The 21,865-nt window shown below is 37.8% G+C and overlaps 1 protein-coding gene across 2 annotated transcripts in view; it reads left to right on the top strand.

Moving 5' to 3' along the window:
• The window catches only part of LOC122811043, a 442,144-nt gene that overhangs the window by 395,333 nt on the left and 24,946 nt on the right, over positions 1 to 21,865 (top strand). For both annotated transcript variants that reach the window (XM_044082579.1, XM_044082578.1), the window contains one exon: positions 7,545 to 7,739. In XM_044082579.1, the coding sequence (XP_043938514.1) occupies positions 7,545 to 7,739 (195 nt within the window). The remainder of the gene's footprint in view (positions 1 to 7,544; positions 7,740 to 21,865) is intronic.

Consider the following 21,865-nt stretch of genomic DNA (forward strand, 5'->3'; position numbering starts at 1 on the left):
GCTAAAGATCACCCAGGACTGCTAGGTTCTTTGCATTATTTGCCAGGGTTACTACATATTTTGTAAATCTCTTCCCCCTTTTCTTAGCATTCCTCAGCTTCCTCAGGAACAACTGCCCTTTTTTCCAGAGGAACTTCATAGCTTGTTAGCTCAGGGAAGTATTCAGGAAGTTCCAATGTCTCAAAGGGGGAAGGGGTTTTATTCCAGAATGTTCTTGGAGCCCAGGATAGAAGGCAGCTGAAGACCATTCTGGATCTTTCTCAAGTAAATACCTTTCTGAAGGTCCCTTACCTTCAGCTGCTGTCCCTTGAAACCTTGTTTCCTCTGCTTCTTCCTTAGGCTTTTCTAGTTTCCCAAGATCTCAAGGATGCTTATCTAAACATTCATATCCAGCCCCTTTTAGGTTCATAGGTTCATACTAAGCTATCTGCCCTGGGGCAATTATAAGCCTAGCCCAATTCTGTATGGCTTATGCCACCCCTTGATTTGAGTATACTGTGCCCTTTTTAAGGTTTAGTTTACTGTCCCTCTGTCTAATAGTGACACGGGAGTAATCCCTGGGACAAACCTACGACCCCCCATCCACTTATCGAGATTCTTCTTGAAGAGATTCAGTGAGGTGCTCTGCCTCACATGAACTGGAATTCTATTCCAGAGTGAAGGGAGCCGCTGGGTTATGAACCTGTACCTCCAGCAAGTTCTATTTATTTCTGTGCTGAGGTTCAAGTCCCTCGAGCATGTGGCTCTAAGGGATTTAGATTTACTGAGGTGGAGCATGTCCATTAATTCTGGATTTGACATAGCTTTGTATGTCAGGCATAGATCGCCTCGAAGTAGGCGGTATGCAATTGAGTAGAGCTGGAGTTTTTTTAACCGAGCAGCATATGGCATCTGTTTGAGACCCTTGATCCTCTTGGTGAGATACTTTTGGGGTCTTTCGAATTGCTGCAGGTGTCGGGTAAGATACATCCCAAAAGGGGCATTGTATTCTATGATGGGCCTGATGAGGGATGAATAAAGGGACATGATTACCTCTCTTGATCTAGATGTGAAACCCTTTGTGATGAGGTGGGCTATGTAGAAGGCCTTTCTAACCACTTTGGCAATGTGGTTTTCAAAGGAGAGATTGCTATCAACTTGGGTCCCCAGGTCCCTAATAACTTTCTCTGTACTTAATGGGTTTCCGCCTATGTGGTAATTTGTGGGCACATTGTTTTTGCCAAAGGGTATGACTACACATTTTTTGGCATTTAACTTTAAACCATGGCGCCGGCACCAGTTATCTGTCTCTTTGAGACCTTTTTGAAGGATGTTTGTGTCAGCTGGAGAGTTGATTATGGCGCCCAGTTTGCAGTCATCTGCGAACTTGGTGAGCCATAGTCCTCCCACGTTTGCCTGTACCTCGGAAAAGTATATACCGAACAAGAGTGGTCCCAGGACAGAACCCTGTGGGACGCCACTTGTGACCGGTTTCGAGTCTGACATGGCTCCAGCAATTCTCACTCTGTGGGTTCTGTCTTTGAGCCAGTTTGTGACCCATCTTGTGACATAGGGGTTTATATTTAAGCTGGATAGCTTATCTATGATGCCCAAGTGGGGTATTGTGTCAAATGCCTTTTCAAGGTCCAGATAGGCTGTGTGGACTACCTTCCCTTCATCTATGGCTTTGGTGACTGTTTCAAAGAAGTCAACCAGGTTCAAAAGGCAGGATCTGCCCTTGACAAAGCCGAACTGGGTAGGATCTAGTGTCTGTAGGTCCCCAATGTCTTTGTTTATGAGCTCCATGATGATCCTCTCCATAGCCTTGCAGACTAAGCTAGTCAGGCTTATGGGGCAATAGTTTCCAGGGTCCATAGAGGCTCCACCTTTGTGGAGTGGGGCCACTGTTGCTGTATGCAATTCTGTGGGCACATATCCTGTAGTGAGGCTGAGATTGTATAGCTGTTTTATTTGAGGGATTAGTTCCTCTTGTAGTTCATTTTCAGGAAATGTTTACATTTCTCTGTTGCTTCCTTGCATTTTCTGTTCTCTGTTTTTCCCTTTGGACTTGCTGCTGCCCCAAGGGCCTTCACCAAATGCGTTGCTCCTGTGATTGCATTCTGCAGATTAAGGGGGGATACAAGATATTCCCCTACCTGGACAACCTGCTTATTCAGGCCTCCTCTCCATAGATCTTGCTTCATTATCTACACTTTCCCATTTCTCTTGTGCAAAGCCTGGGTTTTGCTATATATTTCAAGAAGTCTTTCCTGACTCCTCCTCAGGATCATGCTTCTCTGGGATGCAGGATCCAGACTGTTCCAAAGCTGGCATCCCTTCCTCCTCCTCCTCCTCCCTAGGTTTTATCTCTCATTACTTTCTTTCAATCCCTTAATTTCTGAGGGCTGTGCGTTATATGGCTTTCAGCATTCCTATGCTGCCTCTAGCCAAGCTCCACACAAGAAAACTCCACTGGTTTCTAAAGACAGTTTGCCTTCAGCATTCTCATCCTTCAGATTTTCTAGTCCCCCTTCTTCCATGCCTCATTGAGAGCTGGAACTTCAATGGTGGATTAATCAGTCATCCCTCAACCCAGGGCTTCCTTTTCAACCTCCACTCTCCTCTCAAGAACTTTTCACAGATACCTCAGACATGAGATGGGAGTCCTCCTTCAGTCCTCTGAAGGTGCATGGCCTTTGGTTGCTTCAGCAAAAGAAAGACCTCATCAAAGTCAAAGACAAGAGAGCTCATATGCTTGCTCTACAGGCTTTTTATTCTCTTTTCCTTCCAGGGCCCCTCAATTCCCACAAGCAGTACCACAATGATATGGTATGTCAACAAGCAAGGGGGGATAAGGTCTTATCTCTTTTGTAGGTTAGCTCTTCAGGTTAGGGAGCTGACTGTCTAGTATCAGGTGACCTGTAAGGCAGTTTACATTCCCTCAGATCAGAACATAGTGGCAGATTCTCTGAGCAAGTCATAACATGATCCCTGAAGGGGATGCTTCACAGAGGCATGTTTCTGGATATTGTCGTCCAGTGGGGTACTCCTTAGATAGGTCTAGTTGCCTCCCCTCTGAACAGACAACTTCCTCTGTTTTGTGCCAGCGTTGTCTGCCCTCTCTTTTTATAGGAAGGGGATATTTCTTTATGCCTTCCCTCCCCTTAATCTCATTCTGAAGTTCCTGTTCAAGATAAAACAAGGTGCTCCTAAAATCTTGCTGGTGGCTGCATTTTGGCCCAGACAGCATTAGTTCCCTCTTCTTCTGCATTTTGCCAGGGACAATCACCACACATTACCTTACAATGTGGACCTCCTCACACAAGACAAGGAATCTCTTTTCTATCCCCCACATGTCCACTCTTCAACTGACATTGTGGGTGATAGGGTTTTGATCCCCTATAGACCCTTTATTTCTGAGGACATGATTTAGGTCCCACAGGAGGCTAGGAAACTCGCTACTAGGAAATCTTACTTATCCAAATGGAAGTGTTTTTTTGTTTGGAATATTTGTCATAACCTGGATCCATTTACTGCATTCCTCCCAGTGTGTTAATTTAAAAAGTAAAATCTTTTTTTTTTTTTTATCACTTACAATTCTGAAAAATCTCCTAGAAGTGATAAGTGGGAGAATGCACTAAACTACAGAGAACTACACTGACAACTGCTCTTAATACAGCTAATACACAAGGGTTAAGTGAACACACCTCAATTACTAAAGCTCTTAGATTAAGAACTGTAAAGTGGTGATCCATGTATAGTAAATACTTGGTACATATCTAGTTTACAAATATATTTTTACACACTTTTAAATATATACATTTTTTTCACATCCCCAGCTGCATGAAATATTCTGTTTTTATAACAATTTTACCAACAAACAGGCTTTTAAGTTATATTATTTTTATTTTATGAATAAGTAATATATTTTAACATTTTTAAATTAACTGCATTTTTTGACATTTAAGGCCTGCACCTTTAACAACCTTTGAAGGACATTCGCCCACTGTCAGCTGATTTTATGTCATGTGACTCATCCTTTTAAAAGAAGACTGCAGTTTATAACACGAGGCTCAGACGAAGTATTGATAAAAGATGTAAGACAAAAGCTCTTAACCCAATTTTTACTTTCATTTTCGGGTATTAAAGTGATTATGTCCTGTGTCCTGGGACTTGCTGGCTTGGCTACTTTCTTTTTAGTTTACCTGTTTAAATTCAGGGCGGATAATACATATGGTAGTTTGGTATTTAAACAGAAAGGTACTTAATGATCTTATTTATCTTGGTTTGATAGTTCCTTTTCCTTTGATCATCATGTGATATCTTTAGTCATAGAATCCTTCCACTTTGTACAACTAATAGCCAAATGTATGTCACCCTCTTCTCTTTAGCACTGATTATTTCATTATAGAATATAATGCCTCTTTGTTATGTATTTCACTCAACATATCAACTTTTTTTTTACATTTGTATACCGGGAATGTTCAACTGGGCAGAAAGTTTGTCCCCTTTTAGCAAAGGCCTAGGGAGAAAAACTTGGACGTAAATACATTGTAATACAATATGCAGCCATGCTCCACACATACTGTAAGTACAGCAAAGTGACAATAATACAGAGAGGGTACAATTTGTTACAACACTAAAAAACACAATAATTACAAACTGAGCATAAGTGAACATAAATATGATACAGACGTTATTGTCCAAATAGACAACCCCAAGAGGTTTCTAAGTAAAAAAAAAAAAAAATCTTCTACCTAAAGTATCTTACTTACCAGGAAAAGCAGGAAGTCTTTTCCATGTACTGCTACAGACTCAACAACTCGAGGTGTTACAGTGGCATGTTGTATAAGGTCATACAACTTAAATGGTCCTGTACCTCTTATGAGCTTATAAAGAAATGTATTTCAATATTTTGTGCAATATTCATCAGTTAAGGAGATGGAAAGTCTTTCCTGTGGCATCGCACTTGCAATCTAAGTGGCAGTTAGTACATAAAAAAAAAACCCCAATCTATCAATAAAACAAGTATGCAAGTGATTAATACTATTTAAAATCAATAATATATATTATTCTGATATGTTTATCTCATCTAACGTAGAGTAACTATGAAGGTGCTACACGCAAAGTGTTTGTGGTCTCCGGTACAATCTAAACATTAATTAACTTTCAAAATAAAGTTAACTCTAATTTTACAGGAAGCAAGCATTACATTTATATATATATATATATATATATATATATATATATATATATATATATATATATATATATATCTATATATATCTATATCTATATATATATATATATATATATATATATATATATATACGGTTCTACCTTGTTTCATTGAATCTCATTTCACTGAATTTCATTTCACCCTGACCACTTCACTAAAAACTCATTTCACTGAACTGCAGTTAGTATATATGGCACTGTGTAGAGTATTGTAACGCAAGTAAAAGGTATATGCCCTTTTACCTACTGTAGTGCAAATCCTGAAAGGAAAGGGTGTCTGAGGAAAACATTTTGTTTCAATGCCTGAAATAATTATGATATAGTAAAGGAAAATACTTCTGTCCAACAAAAACATGTATAATCTGACAATGACAGCTCAAACATCAAGCGTTTCCTACTACCAATTGACAAAGCTTTTTCTATATCTTGAGTAGTGCAGGAATATAAGAAGTCATTGCCCTTTAAATGCAGTTTTTCTAAATCATACTATGGGAATGCAATGACCGTGATCCTGTCTGACACTGGAACTACTGTCCTCTGCCAGCTAACAGAAAAAACTCAGCAACAGCTCAAGTGACGAAAATAATACAGAATCTCTGGTAAAAGTAGAGTCAGGAGTGACAATTTGTATGTCACAATAATGGTATTTTCTGCATGTCTTCGTATTCCCTTAAAAGGCATTCAGAAACTGTCAGTCATCTAGTGTCTGTTAACCTTATACCGAAGGAGATGTGCAAAAACAAATACATCTTACACATGCAAATTCAGAGTACTTACAGATGTTTTGACAAGGGTGCTATCTGTACAAGTGGTTTGTTTAACCTGATACAATGCATAATACATCATTTTGGTACTGCTATCATATATCTCCTACAATGAACAAAACAGGTACCACTCCACGTCAAGTGCTTTCTTTTTAACTTACTGCATTTACTTTCTGTTACATAGCATACATTTTTAAAGTAAGAAAATACGTTATACAAATATTCAAAGAACTCAAAACAGTATTTTCCTGGTTATCTTATGTGCCAGTTAATGTGTAAGCATACAAATTGTTTACTGTCTAACTTTAGCAATTTTTAAGTTAATAAATGGTTTTGGGGTTGCCGTTCCCTTCCTGTATGAATCCATATATCCCCACTTAGATGCAGGGTATGCTTTACTGTTTTTCCCAGACAAACATGTAGGTAGTAGAAAAGTACATAATGCATATCTTATTAGAAGTTAGAATGAATGTATCGCATGCACATAGGTCCGGGTAGTAAGAATGTTATTCACAAGCCAGCATACAAATAAATGAAGGTGTATGTCATACTTGAGTCTAGTCTGTAGAGTAAAGTTCCTGTCATTTTCTTTTCATATGGGACTACAAATAAATAGATATGTGTGTGTATCTATCTATCTATATATATATATATATATATATATGTGCCCATTTTGCAGAAGAGGTTTAGATCCCTAGAGGAAGTATTTCTGATGCCATTTGACCTGCTGATGTGCAGTAAATCCATCAGTAATGGGTTGGAGGATGCCTTTGATATGAGATACCTCTTAGCAGTCTGTAAGGACACCAAGTATAGTGACATGGCTTTGAGTTGGTCCATGTAGGACATGCTGTTCTGGCCTTGTACCATATTAGTAAGGTATCTCTGTGAGCTTCAGTTATTGCGTGTGTCTGGATGGATACATGTAAAAAGGGAGATTATATTCATTGAATTGCCTAATGAGGGCTGAGTAAAGGGGTATAATGAATTCATAGATCCCTTTGTTTATAAGCTCTGCAATACAAAAGGGCTTTCTTACAACAATATGAACATATTGGTCAAATGTTAGGTCACTATCCACATAAGTTTCCAAATCCTGAAAAACTTATATAAAATGCACCCTTTGGCATGTACTGCATCTATCCAGAAATATGCAACAACTGGAACACCCACAGAGATGACTTACTAAAACGATACAAAGAAAAAGAGAAAGAGAGGAGGGCTAGAGATGTATCTTATTGACTGTGTGTGTGTGTGTGTGTGTGTGTGTGTGTGTGTGTGTGTGTGCGTGTGTGTTTGTGTGTGTGTGTGTGTGTGCATAATTACACGGGCATGCCTGTGTGTGCGCATGATACATTTGTACAGTGTGCTGGTTGTATAATGAAATTCAATACAGTAAGCCATTTGGGGTATTCATTGTAGAGAAATACTGTGTTCCATAATGGTCTGTCAGTTTCATTTCTAATGTTGATATCTATGAACTGAAACGGCATTATCTAATTGCTACCAAAGGCGGACATTTGCTGTTCCTCTAATGTTCTGCTGTCTTTTTACTTTTACTAGCCGTTTCCAATGAAATCAGTGTACGACTTGTTGGTGCGTCTTCACGTAACCAGGGTCGAGTGGAAGTGCTTTATGGAGGAGAATGGGGAACCATATGTGATGATAACTGGGATATTAAAGACGCTGATGTCATCTGTAAAATGCTGGGCTATAAAAGTGCTGCTACAGTTCATTTAAAAGCCTACTTTGGGCAGGGTAAACATTTATATTTCTTTCATTATTTTTAGAGTCATTATAATTTCCTCACAAAATGTTCTTAGTCAAATAAACAAGCTTAAATTGCCTTTCAGTTTACTTGCTGTGTGTTGTATAATTAGATTCTGTTTTATTTTTATTCTTATCTAGATGAAATAAAAATTATAATGGAGTAATGACTACAAATTTCAGTAAAAAAATCATACATATAATTTCTGGATTTTATTTTATATAATTGGAATTTCACTTTAGCAGCAATAAATTAGTGACCTCAGGCATGAGGAAATTAGTTCTTTATTAGTCATATTTCATTGGCTTCCCCTTCCTTCACTACCACCACCAGTTACAAATTGCTGGCTAGTTTGGCATAGGAGAATATCGCAGTGGGCAATTAATGGGTACATGGTGGGCAATAGAGGAAATAGCAAAGTTGGGGGTAAGAAATAAATTAAAGAGTGTTCAGCATACAATATGGCCATTTGTTATCCCCCCCCCCACCATCCCCCTCACCCACTTTTAACATCTAGATGCATTATATTCAGGATTAGATCATGCATGTATGAATTCTAGCTGGATTGCTGCATAATATTTCTGTCTATCTGAATGCATGCATATGAATCCTTGATATAAATACAGATAAGGTAAGATGCAAATTACTGGAAAACGTCTGTTACCTCAACATTGTCACAAACTGCTGTCCACTTTAATCTGAAAGTGCCATTTTGTAAGTATACAATGACCATGTAATTTTACAATGACCACATCAACATCATTATCCTCAAGCTCCATTTTCCAGTGTTTACAAGTGGTCACAGTGTGGCATCAGCTTTTTCAACCTCTCTCACTTCAGAGCCACTCTAATGCCTTCTTCAACAGTCATACCCATCTTTCACAGGTCTTCTGTCACACAATCTACCCTCCTTGTTTCCACTTCTCATCTCACTCAAATATGCTTTACCAAATTGCTTACCAAATTAAATATTTTTTAACAAATGTAAAATAAAATAAAATAAAATAAATAATTATCCTTCTGCTTTCCTGTATGTATATGTGAACAAACTACTGTAATCTGTTCTCTTTGTCCTTTTTTTTTTAATTGAAGCTACTTGGGCTTCTGCTCTGATGTCCCCAACCCTTCATCTTTCCCAGAGTTCATCTTGTTACTTATCTCAAGAAGCTCCATCCCCAAAGGTTTCCTCATTTGACCTCTCCTTATTACTCACATTTTTGTTCAATAAAGAAACACTGGTCTTACCACTATTTTTATTTTATTTATTGTACTTTACATTTGTTTACCGGGATGGTCCGACTGGACACATGTCCTTTTTCAGCGGAGGCCCGGGGAGAAAATCTCTAGTTACATACAAATCAATACAAGATTTAAATGTGACTAAATACAAATCAATACAAGAAGGAGAAAAGCTCCAGTTAGTAAGACAAACCAAATAAGAATAAAGAAGAACATGTTCATAAATGGAGTAATACAAAGGTCAAGACTTAAATGTGATGAAATATCAATCAGTACAAGGCACGTAACAGTAGTATAGAGAATGTTATACAATGTGTTTTCCACATCTTGCTTTGCAGTTTCTTTGGCATGCTTCAATCACACACTAGCCATGATACGTTTTGACATTTATCTGCAGTACCTCTAAGTCCTGACTTGATCTTTTCTTCCAGACTTCTCTTCTCCTTCTCACATGACGCTGTTCACATATTCCACAGTTATCCCTTCAATCTCAGTTTTTTTTTCTGATTTATCCTATTTGCTGCCATGACCACTGATTATCGGTGCCAGTTTCATCTTAAATGTCTTTAGTTTTGCATTTCATAGATCATAGATCATAGATCATAGATCAGTACTAGGCTAACTGCCCTTGCAATCCATTTTAAGCCTAGCCAATTATCCCTTGAGAGACTCAAACCCTGCACCTGGTGTTTGTAAGGCAAACACCTTAACCATTAGGCCACCCTCCCAACCTTAGTTCCTTTCCTAGCAAGTGCATAACTTGGATAAATTTCATTCCCCTATTCCATTCCCCTACCCTTTGCTGTAATTCTTGTTTAGAGTCTGCTAACCGTGCCATATCACATACAGCTGCTTTGTTGATCTGTCCTCTCTCACCTCTTTATTAATGTAGCCAATCACCATTAGGCACAGCAGTGAGCTCAGAGATGAACTCTGATGCTCACCCGCTCCCACTGGGAACCCTTCTGTGAGCCTAAACACTGTTTGTCATATGCTTTTTCCAAGTCTATGAATGCATAGCTGGACTCTTTCCTCATCTTCGGCTTCTTGTCCTCTGCCTGTGTCAATGCAAAATCATGTTAGCTGTGCTGCAACCTAATCTGAAGCTAAATCTTACTTTCCACAACTGTGCATGTTAATTTATCAATCTCCCTCTCCATTGCATTTGTGTAGGGTGCCAAGACTTATTTCATACTGTACATATGATATATTTGCTTTATATTCCAACTGTGCCTCAAAACACTATGTCTGCTTTATGTTCATTACACTTTAATTAGAAAGCAGATGGTGACTCATCAGAATATACACTGTTTTCCTTTTATTGTACCCACAAGGATGACAGTCATTTTCTTATTAAAAATGATATTCCACAGGCACAGCTAATTGAAAAGTTAATGTACATTGAGTGCAGCAGAATTGCTTGATTTTAGTTTCCTAGCAAGTGGATAACTTCTCAATTACACCTCACGTATGCAAGTTGCATCATTCACATCCACGAACATTATTATTTGCTCATTCATATATTCATTTATTTGTATGTTTGCTTATCTGTTTAATACTGTTAATGAGATCTTTCACATAAGAACTCCTTTGCCATGGAAATAAATGGAGAAGATCTGCAGATGCAAGTGTAAATAAAAAAAACGATAAATCAAGTATCGACAATTAGTAACATAATAGCATTAGAAAAAGGAAAATGATCAAGGCTATGTGTGCTGTTCATAGGTTCATACTAGGCTATCTGCCCTAGGGCATTTATAAGCCTAGCCAGAGTGTGTTTGGCTTTTGCCGCCCATTTTAAAATGAATTTTGCTATGCCCTTTTTCGAGGTTAGTATACTGTGCATCTGTCTAACAATGACACAGAAGTGATACCCGGAGTAAATCTACGATCTCCCATCCACTCATCAAGATTCCTCTTGAAGAGAGTCAATGAGGGACTCTGCCTAACCTGGACTGGGATTTTATTCCAGAGTGAAGGGAACCTCTGGGTTATGAATCTGTCCCTCCAGCACGTCCTATTTATTTCAGTGCTGAGGTTCAAGTCTCTCGAGTGCGTAGCTCAATGGGATTTGGATTTTCTGAGGTGCAGCATGTCCATTAATTCTGGGTTGGACATGGCTTTATACGTCAGGCACAGATCACCTCTGAGCAGGCGGTATGCCACTGAGTAGAGCAGGAGTTTCTTTAACCGGGCAGCATATGGCATCTGTTTGAGCCCTTTGATCTTCTTGGTGAGGTACTTTTGGGGTCTTTCCAGTTGCTGCAGTTGTCTGGTAAGGTACTTCCCAAAAGGGGCATTGTACTCAATTATGGGCCTGATGAGGGATGAGTAAAGAGGCACAATGACCTCCCCTGATCTAGATGTGAATCCCTTCATGATTAGGTGGGCTATATAAAATATTTTTCTAACCACTTTGGCCACGTGGTTGTCAAATGAGAGATTGCTATCAACTTGGGTCCCCAGGTCCCTAATTACTTCTTCTGTACTTAATGGATTACCACCTATGTGGTAATTTGTGGGCACTTTGTTTTTGCCAAAGAGGAGGACTATACACTTTTTGGCGTTTAGCTTGAGGCCATGGCTCTGGCACCAGTTGTCTGTTTCTATGAGGCCCTTTTGGAGGATGCTTGTGTTGGCTAGAGAGTCGATTATGGCGCCCAGTTTGCAGTCATCTGCGAACTTGGTCAGCCACAGTCCTTCTGTGTTGGCCTGTACCTCCGAGAAATATATACCGAACAAGAGAGGTCCCAGGACTGAGCCTTGTGGGACGCCACTTGTAACTGGTTAGGAGTCTGACATGGCTCCAGCAATTCTAACCATGTGGGTTCTGTCCTTGAGCCAGTTTGCAACCCATCTAGTGACATAGAGGTTTATATTTAAGCTGGTGAGCTTATCTATAATGCCCGAGTAGGGTATTGTATCAAAGGCTTTTGCGAGGTCCAGGTAGGCTGTGTGGACCACCTTCTCTCGTCAATGGCCTTGGTGACTGTTTCAAAGAAATCGACCAGGTTTAAGAGGCAGGATCTGCCCTTAACAAAGCCGAACTGGGTAGGATCCAGTGTCTGTAGGTCCCCAATATCTTTATTTATGAGGTCCATGATGATCCTTTCCATAGCTTTGCAGACCAAGCTAGTCAGGCTTATGGGGCGATAGTTTCAAGGATCCGTTGAGGCACCACCTTTGTGGAGAGGGACCAGTGTTGCTGTACGCCACTCTTTGGGTACATATCCTGTAGTAAGGCTGAGATTGAACAGTAATCAAAAAGAATATAAGCCTGTTAGGAGTTAATGTGCTTGCCAAAAAAGCTGAAAACCAAACTAAATGACAAAATTCGAATGGCAAGAGCATAACAAAGCAGATGTCCCAAAGTAGCATATAAATATCCTCGATACTTCAGTAGTCCACAGTATATGAATGAATAACCGGTACTGCAACTAGTTCAGTATAAAGAATATATAATTTATTTTTCACAAACAGGTTAGCGCTTTCACCAGATGGCTTCATCAGACCTACTAAAACATTTCACTCATCAGTTTAAATACAAAAAATGGTGGGAAAAGCAGCCAGTCTTAAAGTGAAAGAATCAATATTCATTTCCAACCTGTATAAAAACAACTCAACTGTTCAAATATATACAATAAAACAACAATCAATAAAAACATTCATATATATATATATATATCTAATATTTTTTTTCATTCTAATATCTCCCAAATGTTGCAGGACTCACTCTTTAAATTTCTTATTGGTCTTTTCTACATAGAAAGAATCACATAATATGCAGTCAGCTAAACAAATCAAGTTAGAAGGAAAAAAAATTTAAATGCACTTTATAAACATGTTCAGGTGAATATAGGGCACTCTTTTAGATTTACAGCCTTAGAAATTGTTGATATTGGTCTAAGAGGAGATGATCTGATTAATAAAACAGAGTCCATGGCGATAAAATGGATAGCCATTTTGCAAGCACATAGGTCTCCAAGACACAACTTTTCTATACCTTTAAAACCTGCTTTGAAGGCACGTTCTCTGCATCATTAATTGTTTAACTGTTTTTAATTTGTCAAATAAAAATAAAACACCGGTACCAATTGGGGTTAATGCTCTCAGTGAAAAGCAAGCGAAAATAACGTACAAAACACACGCCAAGAGCAAGACAATGAAGAGCATAAAGTCAAATATGGTCAGAAATCCAGTAAAAGTATCTTGATAAGTCCAATACTTAATATTCCAAAGTCAGTCACCAGACGCTTCGTATATCAAAAGGATTTAATAAGGGTGCACATAAAACAACGGTGAGCGCTTTCGCAAATGCTTCATCAGACCAGTTAAAATTATGTCACTGAAGGATTTAAATACACAATTCGGCGGGAAGCCTACAAAAAATCACAGTTCTTAAAGAAACATTAACATTCAAATCCGTTGTCATTAAATATAAACACTGGTTAAAAATAATTTCAACTCTATACCAGCAATGACATTCGAAAATCAGTGCATCAAAAGTAAAAGACGTAATGAATCCATATATAAAAAACAATTATAAGAGCATATCCAACCCTGTGTATATATATATGTATATATATAGAACTCAGGGCATATATGTATGGATTGAGCTAGTCTACAATCTGCAAATTACAATATTAAATACATTCCTATCATAGTTCTAACTAACCTAAAAATAAAACATATAAAAATATATAATATATATAAGATATATATAAAAATATATATAAAATATATAATATATAATATAACATCCTACCCTACACTATAAGTGAACACATAGGTTCAACAAATAAAAATAAAGAATTTCTTAAAATGCAAAAGACCTACATATATAAAAAACAAAAACCTACCATACATCACGAATACATTTTAAATAACTCTTAAACTACAACTAGTTACAATCATAAAGACTATCGATACTTTATCTGGAGCCTTCTCTTCTTTAAATATGGTTTAACTGGCACCCTCCCATTAAGCCCTGGTGGTCTGTCAGACCTAAACTTGATAATCCAGTCACTTTCTCTAGACTCTGTAAGATTGGACAGATCTCCTCGCCTAAAGGAATCATGTAATTTCTCCAGAATCTTAAACCTGAATGTATGAGCACTACCTAACTCTATTGCATGTTTCGCCAGAGCGTTACTTAAGGTGCCTTTCCTAATGTGGTATATATGCTCCCGCATCCTATCTCTAAGGCACCTGTTGGTTTTACCAACATAGAATGCGGGGCACTGGGTGCACGTCGCCAAATAAACCACATTGGTGGACATACAATCGCCTCCAGCTTTAACTCTAAAAACACCATACCCATTAGGGTGTGTAAAATTAGGGTCAGAATCTATATAAGTGCAGAAATTACAATGTGTGCAAGGCACTGTACATAACATAGACTCTATATTACTAGATGACCGAATCTTAGGGTAGCATAACAAACTTTTAAGATTTTTCTTATTCTTGTAAACAAAACTAGGCTTCTCTCCTAGTACATCTTTAATACTCGGTTCAACTAATAAAACATGCCAGTGTTTACTAATGACATCTTTAATGTTCCCCACATCTCTGGTATAATACAATGGACAAGCTATTCTTTTTAGATCTACATTAATTCCCTTGTCATCATGTTCCAAGTCACCTAACCTCTCAGAAAAATAGGGTGCAGCTCTACCTTTCCTTAGATTGTCAATCTCTGATAAACCTGTAGATAAATCCCTATCTGTGTAACCTCTCTCTCTCAACATCGATTCTAAACTGGTTAGCTCATCCATGAAATTACCATCATCGGGGTTATATCTGGATACTCGCATTGCCTGGCCTTTCACTATATTCTTATAGATATGGCCAGGATGCATACTCTGGCGGTGCAAAAAGGAATTCCTATAACAGGCTTTCCTATACAGTCCTGTGTTAATGATACCCCCTTCCAATCTTTCAATAAAGATGTCTAAGAAGGATATCCTAGTATCAGAAGACTCATATGTAAAGTTCAAAAAACTAGTTGTAACATTCATTGACTGAACAAACTGTACTAACTCGTCTGCTGTACCATCCCACAAGAAAAATAGGTCGTCAACAAAACGCCTGTAAAACGGTATATACCTATCAAACAAACTACTTGTGAACATGTGTCTAACTTCCCATTCGGCCATGACTAGGTTGGCGTAGCTATTGGCACAAGAAGTGCCCATAGCTACGCCATCCTTCTGCAAGAATAATTGTTCACCAAAACAAAAAACATTAGACTCCAGTATCACTTCTATTAAACACATTAATACATTAATCTCCTCTTCATTGAGGCCAGATACTCTTCTCAAGTAACTATCAACCATTCCTAGTCCTGCTAAGTTAGGGATCATTGTGAATAAGGACTGGACGTCCATCGTGACAAATATATACCTATTACCCACAGGACTCCGACCCAAAAACGTATATAAATCCAGCAGAAACTGTTTGGTATCACGCAATACATATTGGTTACAGTTGACTACGTCCCTCAACTTATACTCCACATATATCGAAAGTGGTTCCGTAGACCAACCCCTCCCAGCTACTATCGGCCTATAAGGGGGATTGACTGGATCTTTGTGGATTTTCGGTAGACCTTGAATCACTGGTATTAATGGGTGCTTCACTTCAAAAAATTCCAACAACTGTTCATCAATCAATCCATTCATCTTAAGGTCAACTAATATCTGGTGTACCCTAGCACTAATGCACTATGGAACAAGTGAATAGCATTAGTGCTAGGGTACACCAGATATTAGTTGACCTTAAGATGAATGGATTGATTGATGAACAGTTGTTGGAATTTTTTGAAGTGAAGCACCCATTAATACCAGTGATTCAAGTCACCAAAATCCACAAAGATCCAGTCAATCCCCTTATAGGCCGATAGTAGCTGAGGGGTTGGTCACGGAACCACTTTCGATATATGTGAGTATGTTGAGGGACGTAGTCAACTGTAACCAATATGTATTGCGTGATACCAAACAGTTTCTGCTGGATTTATATACGTTTTTGGGTCGGAGTCCTGTGGGTAATAGGTATATATTTGTCACGATGGACGTCCAGTCCTTATTCACAATGATCCCTAACTTAGCAGGACTAGGAATGGTTGATAGTTACTTGAGAAGAGTATCTGGCCTCAATGAAGAGGAGATTAATGTATTAATGTGTTTAATAGAAGTGATACTGGAGTCTAATGTTTTTTGTTTTGGTGAACAATTATTCTTGCAGAAGGATGATGAGCTAGGGGCACTTCTTGTGCCAATAGCTACGCCAACCTAGTCATGGCCGAATGGGAAGTTAGACACATGTTCACAAGTAGTTTGTTTGATAGGTATATACCGTTTTACAGGCGTTTTGTTGACTAAATTTTCTTGTGGGATGGTACAGCAGAAAGTTAGTACAGTTTGTTCAGTCAATGAATGTTACAACTAGTTTTTTGAACTTTACATATGAGTCTTCTGATACTAGGATATCCTTCTTAGACATCTTTATTGAAAGATTGAAGGTATCATTAACACAGGACTGTATAGGAAAGCCTGTTATAGGAATTCCTTTGCAGCCAGATGCATCCTGGCCATATCTATAAGAATATAGTGAAAGGCCAGGCAATGCGAGTATCCAGATATAACCCGATGATGGTAATTTCATGGATGAGCTAACCAGTTTAGAATCGATGTTGAGAGAGAGAGGTTACACAGATAGGGATTTATCTACAGGTTTATCAGAGATTGACAATCTAAGGAAAGGTAGAGCTGCACCCTATTTTCTGAGAGGTTAGGTGACTTGGAACATGATGACAAGGGAATTAATGTAGATCTAAAAAGAATAGCTTGTCCATTGTATTATACCAGAGATGTGGGGAACATTAAAGATGTCATTAGTAAACACTGGCATGTTTTATTAGTTGAACCGAGTATTAAAGATGTACTAGGAGAGAAGCCTAGTTTTGTTTACAAGAATAAGAAAAATCTTAAAAGTTTGTTATGCTACCCTAAGATTCGGTCATCTAGTAATATAGAGTCTATGTTATGTACAGTGCCTTGCACACATTGTAATTTCTGCACTTATATAGATTCTGACCCTAATTTTACACACCCTAATGGGTATGGTGTTTTTAGAGTTAAAGCTGGAGGCGATTGTATGTCCACCAATGTGGTTTATTTGGCGACGTGCACCCAGTGCCCCGCATTCTATGTTGGTAAAACCAACAGGTGCCTTAGAGATAGGATGCGAGCATATATACCACATTAGAAAGGCACCTTAACGCTCTGCAAACATGCAATAGAGTTAGGTAGTGCTCATACATTCAGGTTTAAGATTCTGGAGAAATTACATGATTCCTTTAGGCGAGGAGATCTGTCCAATCTTACAGAGTCTAGAGAAAGTGACTGGATTATCAAGTTTAGGTCTGACAGACCACCAGGGCTTAATGGGAGGGTGCCAGTTAAACCATATTTAAAGAAGAGAAGGCTCCAGATAAAGTATCGATAGTCTTTATGATTGTAACTAGTTGTAGTTTAAGAGTTATTTAAAATGTATTCGTGATGTATGGTAGGTTTTTGTTTTTTATATATGTAGGTCTTTTGCATTTTAAGAAATTCTTTATTTTTATTTGTTGAACCTATGTGTTCACTTATAGTGTAGGGTAGGATGTTATATTATATATTATATATTTTATATATATTTTTTATATATATCTTATATATATTATATATTTTTATATGTTTTTATTTTTTAGGTTAGTTAGAACTATGATAGGAATGTATTTAATATTGTAATTTGCAGATTGTAGACTAGCTCAATCCATACATATATGCCCTGAGTTCTATATATATACATATATATATACACAGGGTTGGATATGCTCTTATAATTGTTTTTTATATATGGATTCATTACGTCTTTTACTTTTGATGCACTGATTTTCGAATGTCATTGCTGGTATAGAGTTGAAATTATTTTTAACCAGTGTTTATATTTAATGACAACGGATTTGAATGTTAATGTTTCTTTAAGAACTGTGATTTTTTGTAGGCTTCCCGCCGAATTGTGTATTTAAATCCTTCAGTGACATAATTTTAACTGGTCTGATGAAGCATTTGCGAAAGCGCTCACCGTTGTTTTATGTGCACCCTTATTAAATCCTTTTGATATACGAAGCGTCTGGTGACTGACTTTGGAATATTAAGTATTGGACTTATCAAGATACTTTTACTGGATTTCTGACCATATTTGACTTTATGCTCTTCATTGTCTTGCTCTTGGCGTGTGTTTTGTACGTTGTTTTTAATTTGTGATTGGTTTTTGGTAGTTTAAATATTATTTCTTTTGAACTGGCTTTAAGATCTGATGAAGCACATTTGTGAAAGCGCTTTTCCATTTTAATAAATTTGGCTGGATTTTACTTGGATGTTTTCAGCCTTGGTGTTTGGACTATGATTCGTTTTTAGATTTTCTGTTTGTATTTTAGTCCAACCTTTAGTCGTTAGTGCAGTTTTATTTACTTTATTGAGTAATATAAGATAAACACAGAAAGCATAGTTTTAATTATAAACAGTACATGTTTCCTGTAGTGAAGTCAAATTAAATATAAAGTACTTCTTTTTTCTAAATCATTTTACTGAAGTTTTAGAAATTTGCAGATGTGGTCATCCTGAGTAGAAATTACATTGCCAGAGCATTTCAGATGACCACTCTGAAAAGACAGTAGTATAGTGAGCACTCAAGTTACTGCCCCATGATGTTGCTCAGGTTTTAGTGACGCTTCCATTCCTGAATCTACACATTGCCTACCATCTGCTTCTTAATGTATTTATTGAAAATGTTATTTTTATTCATTTTGTGAGACTGAACATATATTATATGGGGTACTACAAGAACCAGAGTGTATTCTAGTAAATATTAGGCATTAGTCCGAGAACTAATCCTGATTAGGGAGTCAGCCAAACATAAGAGACATTCCTACCCCATCCACCCATACCCACTCATACAGTGCACCTGTGGGCACTTTAGAGGACTGACAGTTTATCGCAGATCATGTGTTGGAATATGAGTGGAATCTGGATGATACGGTGAATATGCATCCATATTTAATGAGAGCATGAAAATGCCATACTAATGTCAAGAGGAAATGAATCGAGTAATCAGTAACTGTGTAGGAGCAACACGGTGTTGTATACCACTTTCCACCACATGCTTTTCTTTTCACCACTACAGAACAATGCCTCAGTACGTAAACAGTAATCTGTTAGAATAACCCTAGTACAAAATACAGGCAACTTGGATGTATTGGCAGAGAAAACTAGTGCTCAGTACCAAATCTCTGTCCCCATCCTTATTTTTTGTTCTAAATCTCCCCCAGCTTTACTTTTCCATTTCAATCCTCTTATCCTTATGGACATTCTGGAAGATCAGAAGCCTATGGGTTCTAGCCAAGGTAACTGGCTTAATTTTCCATTACAGATGCTACAGTAAAGCATTTATGGGTGCCCTCTCATAATTGTACCATCCTTCAGATGAGATGGTAATCTAAGGTGCTATCTGCCTGAGCTAGTGGTAGTTAAGGTGGATGTAAAAGATGCCATAGCAGTTACTGAAAAGAGTAGGGGTATTTCCCAGGTGAAATGTGTCTCCAGCTATTTTTTTCCTCTGTAGTCAAATCAAAGCAGTGCATGATTTTAAATTATAGCTGTTCTTTTACATGTACTTACTGAATTAATATTATTTAGTGTTTTGCCTTTATAAAAACGAAAAAATATGTTACATATATGGACAAGAAAATGAAGCCTAACCCATCATCTGTTTACTCATTTCTTCCTGTTTATACCTTTCTTATGCTTCTTAATCATTTGACATATTTCCAAGCCTGCTTTAACTTCACAGGACATTATGACCTTTCAGATGTTCCAGGCTTGATCTACCCAGCGATAATGAATGCTTTTCTTTCTGTATTTCTTTTCCATTAGGGAGAGCTCTTGATTTGATCATGGTATCGTACAACATGTTCTGCACACAACTAGTACAAAGCCATATATATCGGGTGACATCCATCAGTCATTGACTCTGCATTTATGCAAAACTATGTGTGATGTCATTGAGAACTCTTACTTCATGTGAATTGAATGAATACACATCTAAACAAATGCTACTCCAATGCAGAGAATAGTTCATTAAAGAATTAGGTAACAGAATAGAATAAACTTTCCAAAGAAAGATTTATGGATTCATAGGAAAACAATATTCATAAAAACATAGCCGCCATTATTTTACATTGAACCCAGAGTTGATGTTCTGAAGCAGGTACTGAAAGGGAATACCACAAAGCATTTTAAGGGAAGGAGATGAAAAATATTTCTGCATTCTGGGCTGCAGGTATTAAATGAGCCTTAACTTGAGGTATTGACAAATAACACAATACTCCATGGGGCGTGAAGGCTTAAAAACAGAGCAAGCGTGCGTATATACACACACACACACACACACACACACACACACACACACACACACACACACAGCAGTTGGTCACAAGTACTGCAGATCCAGAAAAATACATTTGCAGCTATAATGTCCAAGAAAAAAAAAAATCAATTCACCTGCCATTAAAGACAAAAAGGGCAAACACTAAACAAACACCCCAGAAGAATGAAAAAACATTAATCAATTTTCTGCCACCTTAATAAAATATACATTTTACATGCTGCTTACGTCTGATAAACCATCTTTTGAAATTATGTTCCTCATAAAATAATCTTAAAAATGCAATTCTGACAGAGCATCAGAAACACATGTAGAGATCACATTGCACTTTAAAGGGACAAAAAGTGTGTCTATGAAATACTGATGTTTCTGAAACAAGTAGTTGGTCATTATTTACACTAAGATAGTCTACTGACATAGCCTGCCATAATACATATAATAAAACCCATATGAATGTGTGATACAACCATTAGCTGAAAATTAGTTAGAGAGAAGGCTCATTTGTGAAATCTCAGAACAATAAAACATTCTCATTGCATTCTTGTTTATAAGGCTGCAATGAAACCCAGAGCTAAATCATAACATCACCAGCTCTTTCTTCACAAAATAGCATTTCTATGGCTCTTACATTTTTGTGAAACATTTCAGTAAAAAAAAAAAAAAATTGTAAAAGTAAAGTGTACTGTATGCAAGACAATTAAGGAATTTGTGACACTGATGAGGCATCCACCATTGTTACTAGTGAACCATCTAGATCAGACGTGTCCAACCTGTGGCCCTCGACCTCTAACTGCAACATTGATGTATGCACACCTCAAAACACTTTTTTGCTTTGTGTTTTTCACTCCCGTGACCTGTAAGTCTAACATCTGTGTGCGCATGTGCCAAAGCACCCTTCTAGTTTTGTTTTTGCACCAAAAAAGGGTCAGTGTGTTTACGCCATTATTTTGCGCCGAAGAATCAGTGTGTGTGTGTGTGTGTGTGTGTGTGTGTGTGTGTGTGTGTGTGTGTGTGTGTGTGTGTGTTCTCGCTGAAGAGGGACTCCTGTATGGAATTGCCGCCATTGCCTTTGAAAGAGACAGCACTTACCTGTGTTAATAGGTAAGTACGGAGTGGGTGCAGGCATGAAAGCAGAATGTTTGTGTGTGTGAAAGTAGAAGAAGAGTGTGTGTGTGTGTGTGTGTGTGTGTGTGTGTGTGTGTGTGTGTGTGTGTGTGTGTGCATGACAGGGACACGTGCACAAAGAGGCTAATGACAAACAGTCTACCTTACTGAACACAAATAAGTTAGCTCACAAATATATTGTACATTAAAAGTACACTTTCATTAAATTGCGGCTTTCCTGACAGGGAGAGTTTTGTATTTAATATGAAATCATACCTCTCAA

This window comes from Protopterus annectens, chromosome 9.part0 (genome assembly GCF_019279795.1).
Source record: "Protopterus annectens isolate FY-2018-M chromosome 9.part0, PAN1.0, whole genome shotgun sequence".
NCBI lineage: Eukaryota > Metazoa > Chordata > Ceratodontiformes > Protopteridae > Protopterus > Protopterus annectens.